This window comes from Coturnix japonica, chromosome 9, assembly GCF_054131305.1.
Source record: "Coturnix japonica strain WE chromosome 9, WE-NBRP24, whole genome shotgun sequence".
Lineage (NCBI taxonomy): Eukaryota > Metazoa > Chordata > Aves > Galliformes > Phasianidae > Coturnix > Coturnix japonica.
The window spans coordinates 6,122,935-6,142,065 of record NC_140671.1 but is presented as its reverse complement, the minus strand read 5'-3'; the positions used below and the strand labels follow the sequence as shown (position 1 = coordinate 6,142,065).

The window sequence follows — 19,131 nt, the reverse complement described above, 5'->3', positions numbered from 1 at the left end:
TTATAGGAGGTGCTGCTGGAGTTCACAGCTTTGAATGACATTGATCCCCTATAAAATATGGGGTGATGAACTGGCTCTCACCTGCATGCTGAGACCCAGCTGGGGAGCCTTGCAGGGAGCACTCAGTCCTGTGCAGCAACAACAAATGTGCTACTTTAATGGGGCATCTCCAACAGGTTCCCATGCACGTGCTGCAGCACCATCCGAATCCAGAGGTCTCCAACTGGCGTCACGTCGTCACAGCAACCCACTGTCTGTGTCCCATTTTGATCTCGTTTGGAGTTTCTTTTAATTACAGGGGGGGGATGTGCCTGGAGCACAGCGCCCGCGGCCTCCTGCAGGGGTTTGCTGTGCATGGCAGGGAGCTGCCTGTTTTGTTTGCAATGAAGGTTGATGTTAAGCTGTCAAACAGATGAGAGTGATGGCTCTCCATACTGCACCATTCCCCCCTGACAGCATGTGGGCTGCAGAAGTTACTGCACTTTCCAGTGGTACAAACACTTGCACCTCCCAGATGCTCGAAGCATCACTGGCTGTGACAGCAGGTAGAGGTGCCTCCGGCCTGCAAATTGCACCAAGAACAGGGAAATAATGCTGCATTGAAAGGGTGCACAACCAAACCACCACCTCTGCCTTAACCCCACATCTGTGTGCAAACAAAACCCACCCCGACAGCAAAACACTCCCCTGGATGCGGGGAGCAGGGGATGGAGCTGTGAGCCTCCCCGCTCCTCCTGCACTGATCAAAGCACGGCTCTCCCCATTGGAGCCATGGGTTCCCAGCTGGAGGTGGGGACACACATGCAGCCGGACCCTCCCCTCCTCAGATCTGTCATCAGACGGAGGAAAATCCATCCTTCCCTCCCCAAGTTGCTCACCCAACCCTGCAGAACTCACAGGGGCACAGAATGGGGGAGCGCTGCCTGGTGCCTGCTGGCTCCCTTCAATCTGATGGGGGTCCTGAAGCCATCTCTGTGCCCCCAGCCCATCCCCGGGACAAGTGGAGCAAGAAAATGGATTTCCTCCTCTCGGTCGTTGGGTTTGCCGTCGATCTGGGCAATGTGTGGCGCTTCCCTTACATCTGCTACCAGAACGGAGGGGGTAAGGACGGTGCTGGGGCTGCTGCAGTCTGCTCAGGGGGAGCAGAAAGCTGTCTGTGGGCTTTGGGGTGATGAGAACTCGCTATTGCTTTGCTCTGTTTGTCTCTAGCTGCTCCTCTTTGGTGAGGGCAGCTTCATGTCTCCCCATTTTCCCTCACCTCTCTCCTCTCTGTACCCTTTATCCCTTCCCAGCCATCTCTCACCCACCCCATCCCTGGCACCATCCATTCCTTCCCCATTGGGCACAGCAAACTGCGCTGGTCCAGAGTGATGGAGCTGCACATTCGCGGTGGGAGGCTGTTGTTGATCACTGGTACAAGCAAACTTCTGGCAGGCCGTGCTTTGAATAGCCCTGCAGACACCTTTGGACTCAGTGCTGGATGCAATGTGAGCCCTGGGCTGTGAGCAAAGCATGGGGTGCTCCCTCCCATAGAGCCAGCAGAAGGTAGAAAAGCTCCACGAAGGAAACAACTTGAAACGACTAAATGAATTGCTTTAAATAGATCCAAATAATAATAGTAATAATAATAAACAAAACTCCTGCGTGGAAATTATAAATGAGGGATGAGAATTCAGTGCCGTTTGCAACGGCGCAGTGGATTTAATTGCCAAAGTTGGCATGCGGGTAACATCTTGTCATGCTTGGGGAAATGAGGAGATAATTAGTACCATACTCAAGGCTACAGCGTGGATCCCAGGTGCCCCCCATGGAAGCAGTTATTTGTGCCTTATTCCTATGGGACAGGCAGTGACCTTCAGCTGCTCTCCATCAGTACAGAGGGAGCTGTGAGCCCTGGGTGGGGAGCTGGGCTTGGGCTGCACCTCCAGGGAGGGATGGATGGACTCACAACCAGGATGAGCCTGCAGGGCCGGCAGCACCGTGCCATGATGGGGACAGGGCAGCAGGGATGTGATGCCCCCACTGTGTGGAGGCTTTTATAGAGAGAAGCCGTGGGGGTTCAATTAACTACCCCCAGCTGAGCTACCCCGACAGCACAGAGAGCAGCTCCACTTCTACAGAGTCCACTGGGTGCAACACAGCTCTGCTGAAAGCACCGTGGGCATGAATAATGCAGATGACAGCGTTAATTACTTGTATCTCGGGGTGACAATAGTGAGATTTTCCCCTAACATTTGCCACCTAAGAGGTGCACGGTGCCTCATCCCCCGTGTCTGCCTTGCTCTGCTCATTGCATCAGCCTGGCTGAGTGTTCCCAGCAACTCACCCACCTGTGAGCTGCTTGCTGCAGGGCATCCCAAAGCCTGCATGCATCCAAATGCTCATCCACGCTTCATGGCACAGCCCTGTGCACGCTCACCTGCTGGTACAGGATTACAGCAGTCACCCCACTCTGCTCCTCACCCCACAGGAGCCTTTCTCATCCCATACACGCTGATGGCTGTTTTTGGAGGGGTGCCCCTATTCTACATGGAGCTGGCCCTGGGGCAGTTCCACAGGACGGGAGCCATTCCCATCTGGAAACGCATCTGCCCCATCTTCAAAGGTGAGCGATTCCCAAACCCTCTCCATGCGGAACCACCATCCCTTTGAAATACCACCAGCCCCATGAAGGGCACAGGGAGAGGCTCAGCTTTCCCACGATACAGGAATCCATCCCTATTCTCTCCTCAGGCATCGGTTTTGCCATCTGTATCATTGGCCTCTACGTCTCCTTCTACTACAACACCATCATTGCTTGGGCGCTCTATTACTTCTATTCATCCTTCTCGAGCACTCTGCCCTGGGCGAGCTGTGACAACCCCTGGAATACACTCAACTGCACCAACTACTTTGGGAGGAACAACGTGACCTGGACCAACTTCTCCAGGTCCCCTGCTGAGGAGTTTTATACGTAAGTATCCACATGTGAGCGATGAGCTGGAGATGGGGTATGTCTCTGTGGCAGCACTTGGCTCTCAGTACAGGGAGAAGGACGGGGGCATCATGGAGAGGTGAGACCCTGAGACCCTGTCTGGTTGTAGGAGGAAGGTCCTGGAGCTTCAGAAGTCCAGTGGTCTGTACAACGTGGGGGGGATCCGCTGGCAGCTGCTCCTCTGCCTCTTCCTCATCTTCACCATCGTTTACTTCAGCCTGTGGAAAGGGGTGAAAACATCTGGGAAGGTGAGAGGACCCCGTGCCAATGATGCTGCAACCCTGAGCTCCTGCATGGCTAAACTCAGGGCATCACCTCCACCCCAACCCTGCAGCCAGGTGGTCAGGTGCCCGGTGCCATGGCTGATGGCTGCCCCTGCTGTAGGTGGTGTGGGTGACAGCCACGCTGCCCTACCTCGTCCTGCTCATCCTGCTGGTCCGTGGGGCCACCCTGCCTGGTGCCTGGAGGGGGGTCCTCTTCTATTTGCGCCCAGACTGGGGCAAACTGCTGAGCACAGCGGTGAGTTGCGGGTGCCCCATCTCTGCCTCCCCTGCCCCCCTCCCACAATGCGCAGCCACCCCTTCCCCACTGCTCCTGCAGAGATGAGATGCCCTGGATGGGCTCTTGGAAATGTAAATCTATAATTGAATCACCCATCTCATTGCTGTCACGGTTTATTCCAGCCGTGTTCTCGCCCTGGCTTGACAATAGGCTTCCTGTGGGTAATTACCAAGCAACACTTGAAAATTCTCATTAAAGATAACCAGGGCCACGCTGCTGCCTGGATCAGGCACAGAGGCTTAATGCTCCCTTTGGCTTCTTCTCCCTGTGAGCACAGCATTAGGGTTAGCGCATCCCTGTGCCAAGGGGGGGCTGCTGTTGATTGGGCAAACCACAGAGCTCCCCCTCAGCCTCCAGCTGCCCGTTGCTTCTGCCAGGTCTGGGTTGATGCTGCTGCACAGATTTTCTTCTCCTTGGGTCCTGGATTTGGAGTTCTTCTCGCTCTGGCCAGTTACAACCACTTCCACAACAACTGCTACCGGTGAGCACCCAATGCGAGATGCAATGCAGGCATGGGGCTGTGCCACAGCAGCTGCAGCAGAGCCCCACGGCCATGGGGCTGAGCATGGTGTGGGCATGCAGGGAGGGCTCAGCCACTTGCCATGTCTCCCTGCTTTCTGTCTTCCAGGGACGCACTCATCACCAGCGCAGTGAACTGCCTCACCAGCTTCCTCTCGGGCTTTGTCATCTTCACCGTGCTGGGCTACATGGCGGAGATGCGGGATGTGGAGGTGGAGGATGTAGCCAGAGATAAAGGTTTGCCCCCCACTGCTCCATCTTGTCTGGCCTCATGATGCCCCTGCTGGAGCTGCGGGTCCCTGTGCACCCAGTGGATGGCAGCGAGGCCAGCACTGCTCCCCTCTATGCAATCCCACCTAGAAGAAAGGCAAACCCAACCTGCACGCCCTCCTAGGTCCCAGCCTGCTTTTTATCACCTACCCCGAAGCCATCGCCAACATGGTGGGATCCACCTTCTTCGCCATCATTTTCTTCCTGATGATGATAACGCTGGGGCTGGACAGCACGGTAGGAACCTCTGCAGCAGCACTGGCACAACAGCAGGGGGGGGATTCAGTCTCATCCCTGTGCTCCGTTGGCAGTTTGGGGGCCTGGAGGCTGTGATCACCGCTGTGATGGATGAATACCCCCAGGTTCTGGCACAGCGCAGGGAGCTCTTTGTCCTTGGCCTCATCACAGTCTGCTTCCTGGGCTCGCTGAGCACCCTCACCTATGTGAGTACAGCCTGGGGAGCTGTGTCCCATCATTGAGCACATTGCCATCCCACCAACCCATCTCATTCCAGGGTGGTGCCTACGTGGTGAAGCTGCTGGAGGAGTTCGGTGCCGGCTGCTCCATCCTGGCCGTGGTGCTGTTGGAAACCATAGCTGTGTCCTGGTTCTATGGTAAGAGGGGGCACCAAGGTGGGGCTTAACACTGAGATGGGACCTAGCAATAGGATGGGATGAAGCGACAGGATGGGGCCTGAGCCCACTGGCTGTTCCATGACTGCTCTGTGCTCTGCAGGGATCCAGAGGTTCTCCCATGATGTGAAAGCCATGCTGGGCTTCACCCCAGGGCTGTTCTGGAAGGTGTGCTGGGTGGCCATCAGCCCGACCCTGCTGGCAGTGAGTAGTGCATTGCACAGCCCATCCTGCTGCTGTGCTTGGAGCTGGCAACCAGGGTATCAGAGTGCAGCCCTGAGCCTTGCACTGCAACCAACCCACAGCTGCAGGGAGCCAACAGGGCTGCTCAGTGCTATGAGCTGCTCCCTGACTTTCCTGTCTGGGTTCTGCAGTTTATTGTGGCCAGTTCACTTTTGGAGCAGCCACCCCTGGCACTTTTTGGCTACCGGTACCCAGCATGGAGCACCTCACTGGGACACCTCATAGGAGCATCTTCCTTCATCTGCATCCCTGTCTACATGGTGTACAAGCTGGTCTGGACACCAGGGTCCCTCAAGCAGGTCAGAGCTACATCAGCACAGTTCTGTCCCCTCCTTTGTGCCAGTTTTTGGGACCTCTCTGAGCTCGGGGCTATTGCAGCCCAATGGAAGAGCAGCAGCTCCCACTAACAGAGCTGGAGGGTCCCATTGCAGGAAGGGAACCCATTGCTTTTCTCTTCCTGCTTCAGCGCCTCGCTGTCTGCATTCGGCCTGAGAAAACAGTGCGAGAACCCCAAGAGGAGGCAGTGGGCATGGAACCAGTCCTGTAGTGGGCATGGAACCGGTCCTGTAGCACGGGGAGGGGGATGCAGAGGCTGCTCTCTGCTCCCTGTTCCCATGCAACACCCATCATGCAGGCACAAGGCTCTCACTTCCACCATCCTCTCTGCTGACTGGCATTGCAAGCATGCAGTGAGCACGGAGCATCCTGCAGTGCAGTGTGCGGGTGCTGTATCACTGCTCCGTGTGTTGGTCCCCTTTCAAAGAGAAAACAAAGCCTCAGCTGTGAGCACAATGTGTGTTTTTTGGGGTGCAGCCATGGATGGGACCTGGGCAGACTGAGCTGGGGGCAGCCAGCACATGGCAGGGGTGCTGGGGGGGCTTTGGGGTCGCTTATAACATAAACCGTTCTATGTCTATGAGACACGTGGAAGCGGGGAGAAGAAGGGGATGAGGGGAGGAATGGAAGGAACATGGGGCTGTGGGAGACGGGCAGAACATTGGGGAGGGGGCGGGGGCACAGCGCTGACGTTACCGGGGCGGAGCGGGCGGCAGGAAGAGGAAGCGGCGCTTATCGCCGTGTAGAAGCGTAGAACCGAACCGAGCGGAACCGGGATGTCGCTGCGGGGCTGGGCGCTGGCCGTGCTGGCCGCTCTGACCCCGGCGGAGCGCAGCCGGCCCTACGCTGTGCTGCAGAAACAGAACCTGGGTAAGGAAATAGAATTGAATTGGGGGAGGGCAGAGGGGAAGGGAGGGGGCTTCTCTTTGTGCTGTACGGTTTAACCTACCGGCCTCCTCCCTCGCAGTGCTGCTGGGCAGCATCCTCAGCGCCCTGCTGCTCACCATCGTCCTCATGGCTGTGTGCGTCTACAAACCCGTCCGCCGGCGGTAGCATCCCACGGCTCCAGGACATCCCCATCACCCGCACGGAGCGACACCCGGTTCCGCTTCTGCTTTGCGGTGATGGCGATCCCAGCGCTCAGCATCGGAGCATCGGGGAGCAGCCATGGACAAGGAGCCCGGCCCAGCCCCTACACATGGGGCAGCGGGGGGCTCAGCTGTGCAGCTACAGCCGGATCCACCCCCTGCAGCTTTGGGTAACAAAGTCAGGGTTTACACTGAAGTCACACCACGTGCATCTGGATGCTGCTATTTTTGTGTTCTGTTTTGCACTGGCCGGGAGTAGTAACTGGATTTTGCTTCTTATTACGTTGGTATTTAACATAACGGGGGCAGGGGTAGTAATTTATTTTAGGCTTTTAAAACCATGCTTCTAATGTTGGTCAGCTCTGCAAGCCCTCACTCCTGCTTTGTTAAGGGCAGGGAGCTGGGGATTCCCTTTGCTGCTGCTCTATGTGTCAGTAAATGAGTCTGGCCTGGAACAGACCTCGTTTCTAACCTTAGTGAAGCACAAATGAGGGAGCAAACAACTGCAGGATGTTTCTTTCTGATCCTCTCCTTAGCTGCAGAGCTCTGGCTTCGTTGGTTTCTACATCCTTTGTTCCACATAACACTGTGCCCATAGCTGTGTGCTTGTTGGTGGGTGTAGCTCTGAGCTCCCTGCGGCAGCGTTGTTTGCATTCATTCTTCACCCCCTGCTCTGTCTCTCTCTGTACAAATAAAAAGAGAAGCAAACACTGCAGGGCTCCTTTATTTATTCATGGACGTTCAGCTGTAGCTGTGTGAAAGGCCAAGCAGTCCCACGTCCCAGCTGTGAGCTTTACAGCTTGCAGGACAAGGGAAGAGAATGAGCAAAAGGATTCCAAAATGAAGCGAGTCCTGAGTTACCATGGAACAGAACCCAGCTCCAAAACAGCAGCACAAGAAGCCCCTGCTTTGTCTCACTTCCAAACAGCTCCAAAATAGGGCCACGACCTTCATAGGGCTCAGAACATAGATGCAGCTCATTGTAACTGAGGTTCTGCTTTGCCTCTTACCTGTTACTCACAAGAAGGTGCATAGAGCTGAAAGGGAGCACTCAAGTCCCACCAAGCAGCCTGTGTTTCATCTGCTGAAGGCAGCGATGCCCACCATTGCATTCCTTCCTCCTCACTAGCTAAAAAGCAAAGCCAGGCAGCACTCTTACAAAGGTATCAGCACTCTTTATTTCCGCTGGAGGAACAAACAAACCCAACACAATCTCATCTTTTATCACATAATGTTAAGAGCACAATGCAAGGCTTCTTCCCTTTCCTGCAACCCAGAAAGTCACAGTGATCCTCTTTACAAAGGTGCAGTTCCAACACAACCCTCCGCCCCCCATGCAAAGAGTTGCATCCTGCAGCCACCAGGGAGCCAAGGAGGGTTGCAAGCTGCAATGTTAAGCATGATACACATAGGACTTTGAATTTCAATTGCCTGCTACAGAAAGGAATATGGATTATTGGTTTAAAATGGAATTCTAAGCTACCAACCATCTCTCTGGTTGTGTCATAATGATTTTAAAGGGGTTAACAGTTGCACGCAGCTGCCCTGCTTTGCTCAAGGAGAAGGGCAGGGTTAGGCAGCAAGACGACAGCATACGTACCATAGGTTCTCACAGCACCGTGAGCAGGGACTGAGCAATATTGCTGATGTTTGGCTGCTGTAAGGCCTTCCTGTGGGCGTACATCGCTGTGTACATGGAGTGCACTTGAGAGTTGTGCGCACTGTAAACACTGACAGAAGTGCAAGTAGAACAGCCACAACTCTATCATAGGAGGAAAGACCTGAGGAGAGCAGTTAAAACCCTATTTCTGAACTGTTACGACATCGTTTTGAGGAGGGCAGTCATCTTGGTTTGGTTTAAAAGTCAATAAAAAGAGATAAAAAAATAGATGTATTCACGTGAAGGATAAGCATCTGAGCTTTAAAAAGCAACACACCTTTTCCCTTGCGGATGACAGAATTAAAACTGACCTTCCAATATAAGTATACATTAAAATCTCACCTGGCTTTTCTCCTGTTTGAATTCAGCAGCACCCACACATGCACACACAGTGATCTCAAGAAGCACCTCTACCCACCGCTTATCTCCTTGCTGCCTTCCGGCCATGGGAATGAGCTGGTGTTGAATCACTGCAGAAAGTGCTACTTGAGGAGGATGGTCCCCACTTGAGGAGCTAAAAATCATACTGGCTGTTTGGTTTGTCTGATTTCAGGAAGCGCTACTTTAACCTCATGCTTGGATTAGCTGTTCAAGTATAAAATGATCCCTTGTAAGCAAAAGAAAAGTCTCAGTGACTGGAGAAGAAAGAATCACGTCTAAACAAAACTAACAGAGAGCATCTGTCAGCATGACAACTATTGTATGTATGTAAATGCATATAGATGCCTTCCACGTAAGAACTGGAAGGAACAGAGACATTGGCTTTGAATTATTCCCAAGTGACTACGGTGATGAGTATTTCTTTGGTAAGTAATGAAGAGGTTTCCCTTCTGAAATCCTCACAAATCAGGTTTTTAAGCTTCAGCACAACCCTAAACCCTGGTGCTAAGCAAGCCTTCCACCTGCTCTTCAATAAACACAGTCAGGTAAAAGAATACATCATGGCTAAGGCTGCACAGCTGGGCAGCCAAACACAGAATGCCCAGTGACTGAATCTCCCTTAAAAAGAAAAAGATAAACCAAGTTAAAACCATCAGCTGCTGTAGCTGATATTACAGTGACCATGAAGAAGGCAGGTGAAATGCTTACTTAAGCAATCCAGGAGTGGTCTTCAGCCTGAGAGCTCGGAAAGCCTTCAGCTTTGCACAGATTTGGTCATCCTTCTTTCAAGGAGTTATTTTTCCACAAGAGAAAGCCGTAGAACTTGCTGCAGCTCTGCATCTTCCTCCTCACGGCGCTGCCTCTCTCGCTCCTCCTGCTCTCGGACAGAGAGCTCCATGGCAAGCTGTAAGTCTTTCTCAAAACTAGAAGGCTCGCTAGGGCTGCTGCGTTCTGAATGACCTGTGCTCGACAGGAAGCTCTCCTGCAGTGCCCTGTAGAAAGCAGAAAGACAGAACTTTGAGAAGGAAAAGAGATGGAGCTTCTTTCATGTTTCCTACAGTGATCCTCCCCCTAGCAACTTGTGTTCAGTCCGCAAGCCTGAATCATGATCTTACAGGGCAGAAAGCAGCTCTCAGTGTAAGACAGCAATTCTGACAGCCACATGTAAAACCTGTTCTTCTAGGGTTCCTCAGGAATGCACCAACCTAAAGGGACCAACCCCACAGCTTTAATAGCAGAACAGAAAGGCTGTGTATATAATAGGAGAAAAATACATGTGCAGGTCACTTGTGGCACTGAGCTACAGGGACATAACATACAGACTAGTGAGGCCCAGCCTGGAGCTCTGGCTTGTTGACAAAAGCAAAGTTAGAAGCAGCACAGCAAGACAGACCTTGAATTCTGTGTATGTGCCACCTGTGTTCAGAAAAATAGCTTCATGCTACTGTTGCACATTCTTTGGTCTATTACGCATGGCTTGACACACAAATAATTAATTACCTCTGATACAGGATATTGAAGTCCTGTGAATACGTAACTGCTCCATTGGAATGTGCCCCCACTTCCTAGAAATTGAAGAAAGAAGTTCATAGATTGGCGGTGCAACTCACTCTTATTTCTTCTTCCAAATAAATTGCTCTATTTTTCTCCCCTGAGGTTCTCAGAAAATCCATCCTACGTGGCACTTTGTACATAATGGCTTAATTTAGAGATCAAGCTATTGCTGCACATTTCCTGTCAGAGCTGACAGATCAGCACTGAGCAGATTACAGCACACTTACTTTATTTCCACTGGATTCCAACAGACTCTGTTGAATAGCAAACTGCATAATCTCATTATCTTCATCATGCACGTGTATGTTCCTACCATCATCTTGGACATGGTATGATTTGGGGATCTCAAACACCGACTGGTCAACCTCAAAATTAGCACCTAGAGAAGCAAAATATAGTTTAAAATATGACAAGTTATTAATAGAAAAACAACCCAATGGATGATGTTCATACATGATTAACTCCAAAAGTGCAGATAAGCCACTAGGCTACATGTAGCCAGAGGCTCTGGCAAACAAGCGTGGCAGTAAGATGCAGTACAGCCTTTCTTAGGTAAGGTGGCTGAACACTGACAAAACCACAGTGGAAGAAAAAGGATGGAAGAGAGAAAGACTCCAGTAGCTCTGACTTCTCTGAGGTTATTTGCAATGGATGTAGAAGCTCTTCTACTCGCTCCACAAAGATAAACACACAGAGATGCCATCTCTGCATTCTTCCACTCCTCACCTGTATCCCCCTGTGCACTTCCAACTGTTCTCTCAGCTGTCCTGCAGCTGTTGATGTTTTCAAATGTAATTCGAGCATTCAGCACGTGAAATAAGGGAATTTCTATTAAAAAACAACAACATCTGCATCAAAAAGATAAGTCTGTCATTCACTTTTACACCTGCAGCCACATATAATCTCATAATCCATAAGCAACATATCACAACAAAGCGAATCACAACTCATATCACCAAGAACTCACCCTCAGTCTTTGTCACTCTGACTCCACATTCCATAAGGGTACTTAAAAGTAAGATTTGCCAAATCAAAGGTATTGAAACCGCAAGGAAAGGGCTAGAAACACCTCACTGTTACTAAGATATACTTTAAAATCATGTTTCTATACCAGTCATTGGGAATTTGAACCCTACATTTCCAGACATAAAGAGCATACATGTTGGTTCTCAGTTCCAGCTGTGGCAAGATGACTGGCAGAACTAACATGGCTTTTATAAACGTATGTTGCAAAAACAATACAAAGAATGGAAACAAAGACACTAGAATAGAGACTGTTAACCATTACCAATTTTGATAGGGAATCCTGGTGGAAATTCCAGAGTGATGAAATCCCTTAGTCTGGCAAAATGAGCACTAGTTCTGGCCACCAGATCAATGATTGGGGTGACTTGCTCCATAAGGGACAAGGGAAACTCTTCACTCATCCACAAGGTCGCTTTAAATCTAAAAGGGTAAGTTGTATAAAAGCATCTTAAATAGACAGTTCTGGAAACTGAAAAAGCAAAACACAACACTTCCACCTGCTTCATACAAAGAGCAATAGTTACTGCCTTAAGAAACCAAACTACACTCTTGGTCGGGCTAGAAACAAACCATAGGAGCTGGCTGATATGTTCCAACAGGGAAGGGTCAGTGTTTGAAAAGTTACAGCCCTTGAACTAAGAATTAGTCCACAGCTGATTACTTTAGGATGTCTTGATTAACATTGCAAGGAGAGTGAAACTGTACTGAATGTTGGTAAAATACAGCTTCCAGTGGTCAGAGGATTGGCAAGAGGCAAACTGGGAATAGTTAAAGTCTTATTTCTCACTTCTGTGTTCGAACTGTGATTTCTTTGGGTCTTCCTATATCTCTGCCTTTCAAATCAAACTCTGGATCGAAGTACTCCTCTGGAGTAATAGCAGTGGGATTGTAACATGTGGAATACTCTGTTGTCTTCACTACACTCTACAAAGCAAGAGAGAAAAAAGACCAAAGTAAAAAACAAGCAGTACATACCCTTTACGAAGGAGCTCATTCTTTCTTTTAGCAGATACAGATTTGATACAGACCTCTGTGCCACAGGGTTCTATTATGAGGTCAGACACTCACCTGAGCATTGTACTCATGCTCCACTCTTCCCAGAAATGTTTCCAAGGGGCTCCTGTCAGCTTCAGACAACAGGAAGAACAACTTAGCAAAACTACACAGCAAGCTAACAAGCAAGGCTTCTAACCCAGAGTACAGTAAGCCTGTCACAGTTAAGATGAAGCCCATATTCCCTGTAAGCTTGAACAGGCAAGCCCAGGACCTAAAGGTGACAGAGTAAGATGGATACAAGATCCAGAATAGAAACATCTGGAAAGCCTTGCCTCTATCATCAGATCACTGTCATCCAGTGTCTCCCCTGGTGACCCCCAGAACAGGCCAATGTTTCTGTATGAGGTCACGAGCTACTCATCTTTTACTCCAGTTTAAACATTATAAAGGCTCATGGGACCAGAAATTAACAGAAAGCCAAAGAAAACAAAGCCCAGACAAACATTTAAACCTGGCCAAAAAAAAAAAAAAAATAAAGGCACAAATGCATTAAAGAGCCAAAAGGTTGTACTTAATTTTGGTATTCCTATAGGAAAACTACCTTTGTATCTTTTCTTTTCCTCTTCTGTTAAGTGCTCCGTTCTGATTTTTGTGACTATATTTAGATTGTTTGCCGTGTACACCTTTAGAAGAAGAGCAGAAGGACAAGAAACACCACAGGTTACAAAACCAACATCGCCTCTAAAAGAGCCATAAATATGAGCCTAAAAAGACAGAACAAAGCAAAATGGATCTGCTTTTTATTGACAAAGATCTTAACCCTTAACATACCAGCGATCAACTGGAAATGCTGCACTTGGATTTTCTATTCCCTTTGGTGTAGTGAAAATCCCATATATCATTCTCTTGACAGCTCCCTGCTTAAGGCTGGAGCTGTACAGCCACCTGCTGGGCAAGAGGATAAAACAGAAACACTGCAAGTCACCCACGGTGGTACTTGAATTCACCCTACCCATTTCCTGCTGCTATCAGCTGTATCTCCTTTCAATACTGTTATTAGAGTGCCCATGGCTCCTCCTCGCTTAACAGTGAGGGAATGACAACACAAGAATGAATTCAATTCTGGCTTTTGGAAGGCAGTTCCAACAGTTACACTGAATCTTTTTCCCTTCTTCTGTTGAAATGCTTTGACCCTCCTTCCCTCCCAGAGCTCCTGAGGATGTGCCACAGGCACCACCTGCCCCTCACACAAGTTTGGCACCCTTAAAGATCCTCACTCCTACCCTGCTCTATAACACAATAAGCTCTCGATAGGAAACTTAGAACCAAAAATATTTGAGTAATAAAGGCAAAACACAACATTTCAGTTCTCTGTGAGACCCCTTGGCTTTACCTTTGCTTCATAACCATTTACAACTTCTGCTTTTTCAGTCCTCCAAACCCAGAATCCAGATGTGCTTCTGCCAAAAAAGTGAACACAAGTGTTTATACTGTTACACTTCTACACAACACATTCCTTCCACCAAAAAAGCTTTGAACAAATGATATTTGGTAAGTTATTTGATTATTAACCCCAGACAAAAGCATGGGTCAACCTGTCCTCATGCACACACTTCATGTCAGCACTAAGAAAGTCATGCTGCTCCTGTTCTTCAGACTATGGAACAAATGCAGAGGCTAAGCCACAGGTTTTAGATTCAGATTTGGACACTTGAGCTGCAGAGGAGGAAGGCAATCTACACTAAACCATTTAGCCTAGCATCCAGCTTTCAGCACCGAGTTTGACTTCAAAAGTAACCTGACATTGCAGTTTGGGAACTTCTGTCTAGGAAGTCTGTCTATGAGTGTGCATAGAGAGATGCCTTAAATACAGCTCACTGAACACCACATGGGCTAGTTCTGGGAAGCTCTGAGGAAGTGCTAGGTATACAAGATAAAGAAACTGCAAATATACATCTCTCTTAGAAGGTATGGCCGTCAATAAGCTTGCAGTGTTCATTTACTAAGAGAAACTTCGTACCTTACCTTTCAAAAGCAATATGTCTTGTATCAAGGCACGTGTTGATTATTGGAGTTGTAAGGCGTCTTTCCACTTCTCCTCTTTGTGGTGTCATAGATCCCAGCGTCAAATGTTTCATGTGTTGGGAAATCTCAAAACGTTCCGTGGAAACAAACTTATCATCATGGTTAATCTCAATTAGCTCTGCCCAACCTTCACCATCTGTTGGAACAGCACGTCATTTTAAAGGCGTTTAAGACAAACATGACCAAAACTTGCTTAAAATTCAGTACTCAGCCTCAACGGATCTTCTGAGCAAAACCAGGGTTTCTCATTGTGGTTTATCCAGCATTTGGCAATCAACATCGCTGACACAGTAAGCAAAAACATACCTTGTCCTTTGAAGATCAGGCTGCGTCTTCCCCTCTCCCAGCTCATGTTTTCAAACCCCAGCAAGGTGATATCAACTCTCAGTTTGGCACCACTTTTCCAGATGCGACAGACATCACTTGGACAAACTCTAGAAAGCAGTGGAACTAGAAAAGCAAGCAACACATAAATAGAGCAGATACTTCCAAGCAGTCTGTGCTTCTATATGCCAGTCATATCACTGTCTTAATCATCAACAACCGAAGATATGCAAGCAAGACTCAGAGAAAGTCTCTGATAGAAACAAAACCAAACAACCCCACAATCAGAACAGAAACAAAGAACAATTGTGATATAGAAATACAAAGGGCTATTCTGAGAGGTGACGGTAAGTATTCTGGGGAGCAGTGAACAATGATGTCTGTAAGTCTCTCCCTCTACATAGCTTTTGTGATATTAGTAGCAGTGAGTCCTTCTGTCTGCTGCTTAGAAGAGGTACCAACAATCAGGATTCTTACCCCAGCTAGTGAACTCCCATTTCATTTCCACATAAAAGTCAGGAGTCTGGGAAAGGAAAAGACTCTATGAATACTTCACAAAACTGATTTAACGTTCAGCACAGCATTTCCCATCAATGTTTTAGATAAAGGAAAACTCAAAAACGAACAGAGCCTCAGACTAACAAGAATATAATGCTTCAGTCTGCTGTTGCTTTATTACAGGCTATTCTTCCTCATGTTATTAAAGAAGCAGCAACACCTTAACAGCCACCCTTGAACACTGACGTTCAATATTACAGGTTGCAAAATAAGGTCAGGGAAACAGACTCCATCTCCCACAGGCCTATGCAATATGTGAACTGAAAGGAAAGGATGAAGTTGTCCAAATTCAAATTAACTGAACTCTGATCTGTTTGTCTTATTTCAGTTTACAGTGTGGAGTCAACTAAATAAGCACCTCATTAATCTTCTGGAGTAATTCAGGGACTCCTCCAAGCGTCCTGGAGGCCTGCTGATAGTCCCGGTGCTGCATAATCATATGGACCATCTCTGGATCTCCTGTGCTGATAGCCTCATGTAAAACTGAAAGAAATCCAAGCACAAGATGGTTTCAGTTTGCTTTCCGAGCAACATGCACAACACAGAATCAAAGCACAGCACCTGCAACTGAGGAATACTAACACATGTTTTCTGGTTTTAAAATGATCTTTACCTGTCCATCCCTGTGCATTCTCTTTAGTAACATCTGCCTTGTGCTGAAGAAGGACTTTGGCAGATTCTACGTAACCCAAGGAAACAGCAAGATGCAGCAAGGTCCGGCCCCGGGGATCACGTTGTTCAACATCCTGTTGAGCATCCAAGAGATAAGTAATGCTGACGTTGCTCTAGCAAACGCAATTAACCACAATGCACTGACAGGAGTTCGCATAAAGCTTGTTGGAAATAACCTAGGAGCCAACGTTCCCTACGTATGCCCACACATCTCATGCTACGTACTCACTCTGGTTGCAAACACTGCTGTGCTGCCCTTCTGCCCTCAGTACACTGAGATCTCACTTCCCCACCGAAATAAAAAGAGAAGCAGGACAGTATCTACAAACTGGCATCACTGTAAAACACAACTGAGCTCTCAGTGATGCTTCTCATTTCTCTTCCTGTAATTATTTCCCCCTTTTGAAGCAGTCCCTCTTAGGAAAAGACAGTTCTGTGTGCACTGAAACACGCACAGTTAACAGCTTGAGAGAGATCACCAGGAGGATTTAACGTACACCATAACAGGAAGGGGAAAAAGAGGGGAAAAGAAACAAAACGACCCAACAGGTGATACAACACCGATCTTGTGTAGCACTTTTTGAGAGCATAGAAGCAAATGGTAAGTGACAAGGCATTCATTTTTACTGACACACAGCACAATGAAGAGCGAATGCATTTTGTACGAGTCACTAAAAATAAGAAACCACACAAGCATAAAGATCCAAAACATGCAAGCACAACATACTCATACCTTACATATCTTTCACTATTAGCTTAGAGATTTGAAACAGAAGAGCATCTATAACTAAAGGAAAAGGGGAAAGTCAATAGCAGAACAGGTAAGTTATTATGCAAGTTAACGCAGTTATCTGACAGCATCAAGTTTGAAAGATCACACACAATGGGGGAAGCTTCATTTTAAAGCATTCTTTTCACACTTCTGTTCTGGAATACCAATGCATTTGCTTCCCCACTTCCTAAAACTCCAATGCTAATTGCACTAATGTGGGAAGGACCTCTGCTAACCAGTAAACCCCTATTCCACTCCTACTTGCCATACCCAGTGCAGCTGGCATTGATTCCTTCACGTGCCCCTCTGCCAGCAAGAAGCTTATCCTGAGGAAGCAGAGGAAACAGATCTTTGGAATACTTTAAAGGGGAAAAATAATATTGAAAGGCAGAGAAATATGAGATGGAAGTGTCCCATCTCAACACGCTGCTCATTGCCTCACATTGAGGAGTACTTGAGTCTGGGAGGAGCACTCACAGGTGTGGATGCTCACTTAGCCCCAGTCTCACAAGGACAAGCAGCACAAGGATCCTGATTTGATCACAGATGTTCACACATCAAAACGTTACTGCAATAGAAATAAACTGAAACAACGTGACAGCAACGTTAAGGATTAAGCGAATCAGATGAAAACTAACTGCATTCCAAAGATTCTCCTTCAAAAACCAGGGGAGGTGCATGCTCTCAGCAAGCATTAGTAAGTCGTGGAGCACTGTTAGAACTGCAGATGGCAATCACCAGTCAGGGGGTGACACAGCCCAACTTGGGATAGTGTCCTTGTGGTGCCAGGCAGAATGCAATGGATGTGTTCTGCTCCCAAACGATTCTCCCCTCACCCCGGTGTGCATCTGAGCCTTCACAGGGTGCCTCAGCACAAAGGATGCTTGCAGCCTGAGCTCTGCTGCAGCATTTCACACTGTTCTTCCCTTACGTCATTACTATTTCTCCCTCTGCCACCCCAAAGAGAGAACAGCTTTGTATTTTTCTACTCTACAGCATGAAACAATGAGTCTATTTAATATTTTTTTTTTAAACAGAGATGCTGAGAATACTCCAGCCAGTATAAAACTGCTGCCTCTAAGCACTGCTGGTCAGCAGCAAGCCACAGCCTGCCCTCATCTCCAGCAGCAGCAGCGCTGCACTCTGATTTTCCATTAAAGCAAACTCTGTTTGCTGCTTTTTTTGCTCAGATAAACAATGAAAGTCCATCACATCCCTATACCTTCTTACCTCACTCTCAAACCCACAAACAGACAGGTGCAGAAGGAAAACAGTCCCACCAGCCTGGCACAGACCCGGGGCACAGCCAAGGCTCTCTCTGCCCAGGAAGGCAGCAGTTACCTGTTCTTGCAGCTCTTCATCCAATCGCTGGTAATCATTATTCCAAACCAGGACATGCAGGGGGTACGCAGCGCTGGCCCTGCCGGGGGAACTCATCATGCCACGCACCTGCAGGAGCAGGGGAAGCAGGCAGCCTGCCCTCACCACCCCCTGCTTTGTTTAGGGGCACCCCATGCAAAATCCCACACCCTGGGGGGGGGGGGCTGCTCCTACTGACCACCTCAGACCTCTGTCCCAGGGCCCCCCCCCCCAAACCACCATCCCTATGGCCTCCCTCAAGTCTCTACTCCCCTTTAATCCCCTTTAGGCTTCAGCTTCAGCCCCCCACCCCTCATCCCTATGGCCATCCCCTCTCTCAGACCCACACACCTATAGCTCTCCTTGAATCCCCCACTCTCGCCACCCCGTTTCCTCAGGCCCTTGTTTTTGGAGTCCCCTTTAGTCTCCTATCTCTGGGGTCCCTTTTACACCTCAGCTTCTACCTTCCCCCCCCTCTTTCTTCCCCCTCAGATCCCTCAGCCTTAGGGCTCTGCTCCCACCCCCCTCTGACCCCATTCCTGGTGCCCTCCCTAAGACCCCCACTCCTATTCCCCACCCTTATCCCTCAGTCTCCAGCTCCCAGTGTCCTGCTCCCCCCATCCTTAGGCCCCACCTCACACCCCAGCCCCCTTCCCACCCAAGCCGTCTCCTCACCCCCGTCCCTTGGCCCCTTCCTTTCCCTCCAGGGCAGCGGTAGGGCCGTCCCACAGCGCGGCAGCTGCGTTCAATAGGGCCCCGTTCTCTCCCCGCTGCAGCCCACAGACCCTCACACAAGCGGAAGTCTCAATTCCCCGCTCTCCCCCCATTTATATACAGGGCGTCCTGCCCGCCGGCTCCTCCATCGCTTTACCTCTCAAGGGGGGGAACCTCTGAGCCGTAACACTGACGAGCCGCCCTGTTCTCACCATTCCCCCCCGCCTGCGAGCAGCGTTGGTTTCGCCCGCATGCTCTACCGCGGAAATACGGAAGGCACGCAGCCATTGCGAGTGAGGGCAGTGTCTCTATTCGCCATTTTAAGTTAGGGCAATACGACGGCTACGGCAGCGCAGCTCCGCTTGGCTTCTCACGTTAGCGTAAAATGCTTCGTGAATAGCGAGCGG

At 49.2% G+C, this 19,131-nt stretch overlaps 3 protein-coding genes across 8 annotated transcripts; 2 read left to right on the top strand and 1 right to left on the bottom strand.

The window, feature by feature from the left end:
• Positions 1-755: 755 nt before the first annotated feature.
• Positions 756-5,991, top strand: LOC116654122 (sodium-dependent serotonin transporter-like). 2 transcript variants are annotated; one of them, XM_032447909.2, is made up of 13 exons: positions 756-1,101; positions 2,471-2,605; positions 2,734-2,953; positions 3,084-3,222; positions 3,359-3,493; positions 3,913-4,016; positions 4,164-4,291; positions 4,449-4,561; positions 4,636-4,767; positions 4,839-4,938; positions 5,060-5,160; positions 5,331-5,498; positions 5,666-5,991. In XM_032447909.2, exons 1-13 carry the CDS (start codon positions 909-911, stop codon positions 5,744-5,746), a joined length of 1,749 nt encoding a protein of 582 aa, XP_032303800.2. In that variant the 5' UTR covers positions 756-908; the 3' UTR covers positions 5,747-5,991. The 2 variants fall into 2 exon arrangements, with proteins under 2 accessions (XP_032303800.2, XP_085412098.1); XM_085555972.1 differs by lacking the exon at positions 756-1,101 and having other exon boundaries at positions 1,581-2,605.
• A 262-nt stretch (positions 5,992-6,253) lies between these two features.
• On the top strand, positions 6,254-7,334 carry C9H12orf76 (chromosome 9 C12orf76 homolog). Its single transcript, XM_085555975.1, has 2 exons — positions 6,254-6,405; positions 6,503-7,334. The coding sequence occupies exons 1-2, from the start codon at positions 6,312-6,314 to the stop codon at positions 6,586-6,588; spliced, it is 180 nt and encodes a 59-aa protein (XP_085412101.1). The 5' UTR covers positions 6,254-6,311; the 3' UTR covers positions 6,589-7,334.
• Positions 7,335-7,778: 444 nt separating this feature from the next.
• On the bottom strand, positions 7,779-18,852 carry ANKRD13A (ankyrin repeat domain 13A). 5 transcript variants are annotated; one of them, XM_085555970.1, is made up of 17 exons: positions 18,686-18,814; positions 17,993-18,100; positions 16,613-16,666; positions 15,821-15,953; positions 15,566-15,690; positions 15,127-15,172; positions 14,632-14,775; positions 14,266-14,461; positions 13,634-13,700; positions 12,842-12,923; positions 12,313-12,371; positions 12,032-12,168; positions 11,507-11,664; positions 10,945-11,046; positions 10,446-10,597; positions 10,165-10,229; positions 7,779-9,656 (listed from the first exon to the last, which is right to left on the bottom strand). In XM_085555970.1, exons 5-17 carry the CDS (start codon positions 15,653-15,655, stop codon positions 9,458-9,460), a joined length of 1,497 nt encoding a protein of 498 aa, XP_085412096.1. In that variant the 5' UTR covers positions 15,656-15,690; positions 15,821-15,953; positions 16,613-16,666; positions 17,993-18,100; positions 18,686-18,814; the 3' UTR covers positions 7,779-9,457. The 5 variants fall into 5 exon arrangements, with proteins under 5 accessions (XP_085412096.1, XP_085412095.1, XP_015733571.2 ...); XM_085555969.1 differs by having other exon boundaries at positions 17,993-18,071; XM_015878085.2 differs by lacking the exon at positions 16,613-16,666 and having other exon boundaries at positions 17,993-18,071; positions 18,686-18,852.
• Positions 18,853-19,131: the final 279 nt, after the last annotated feature.

What these genes read in the sequence shown, in the direction of transcription:
- LOC116654122 (XM_085555972.1), top strand. Translation starts at nt 2,164, where the DNA reads ATGAATAATGCAGATGACAGCGTTAATTACTTGTATCTCGGGGTGACA. An exon ending in CCTGCTGAGGAGTTTTATAC is followed by an intron (nt 2,954 to 3,083) that starts GTAAGTATCCAC and finishes GTCTGGTTGTAG; the next exon opens with GAGGAAGGTCCTGGAGCTTC. An exon ending in AGCTGTGTCCTGGTTCTATG is followed by an intron (nt 4,939 to 5,059) that starts GTAAGAGGGGGC and finishes TGTGCTCTGCAG; the next exon opens with GGATCCAGAGGTTCTCCCAT.
- C9H12orf76 (XM_085555975.1), top strand. Translation starts at nt 6,312, where the DNA reads ATGTCGCTGCGGGGCTGGGCGCTGGCCGTGCTGGCCGCTCTGACCCCG. An exon ending in GCTGCAGAAACAGAACCTGG is followed by an intron (nt 6,406 to 6,502) that starts GTAAGGAAATAG and finishes CCTCCCTCGCAG; the next exon opens with TGCTGCTGGGCAGCATCCTC.
- ANKRD13A (XM_015878085.2), bottom strand. Translation starts at nt 18,837, where the DNA reads ATGGGGGGAGAGCGGGGAATTGAGACTTCCGCTTGTGTGAGGGTCTGT. An exon ending in ATGAAGAGCTGCAAGAACAG is followed by an intron (nt 15,954 to 17,992) that starts GTAACTGCTGCC and finishes GATGCTCAACAG; the next exon opens with GATGTTGAACAACGTGATCC. An exon ending in GGAAAAGAAAAGATACAAAG is followed by an intron (nt 12,372 to 12,841) that starts GTAGTTTTCCTA and finishes TGTTGTCTGAAG; the next exon opens with CTGACAGGAGCCCCTTGGAA.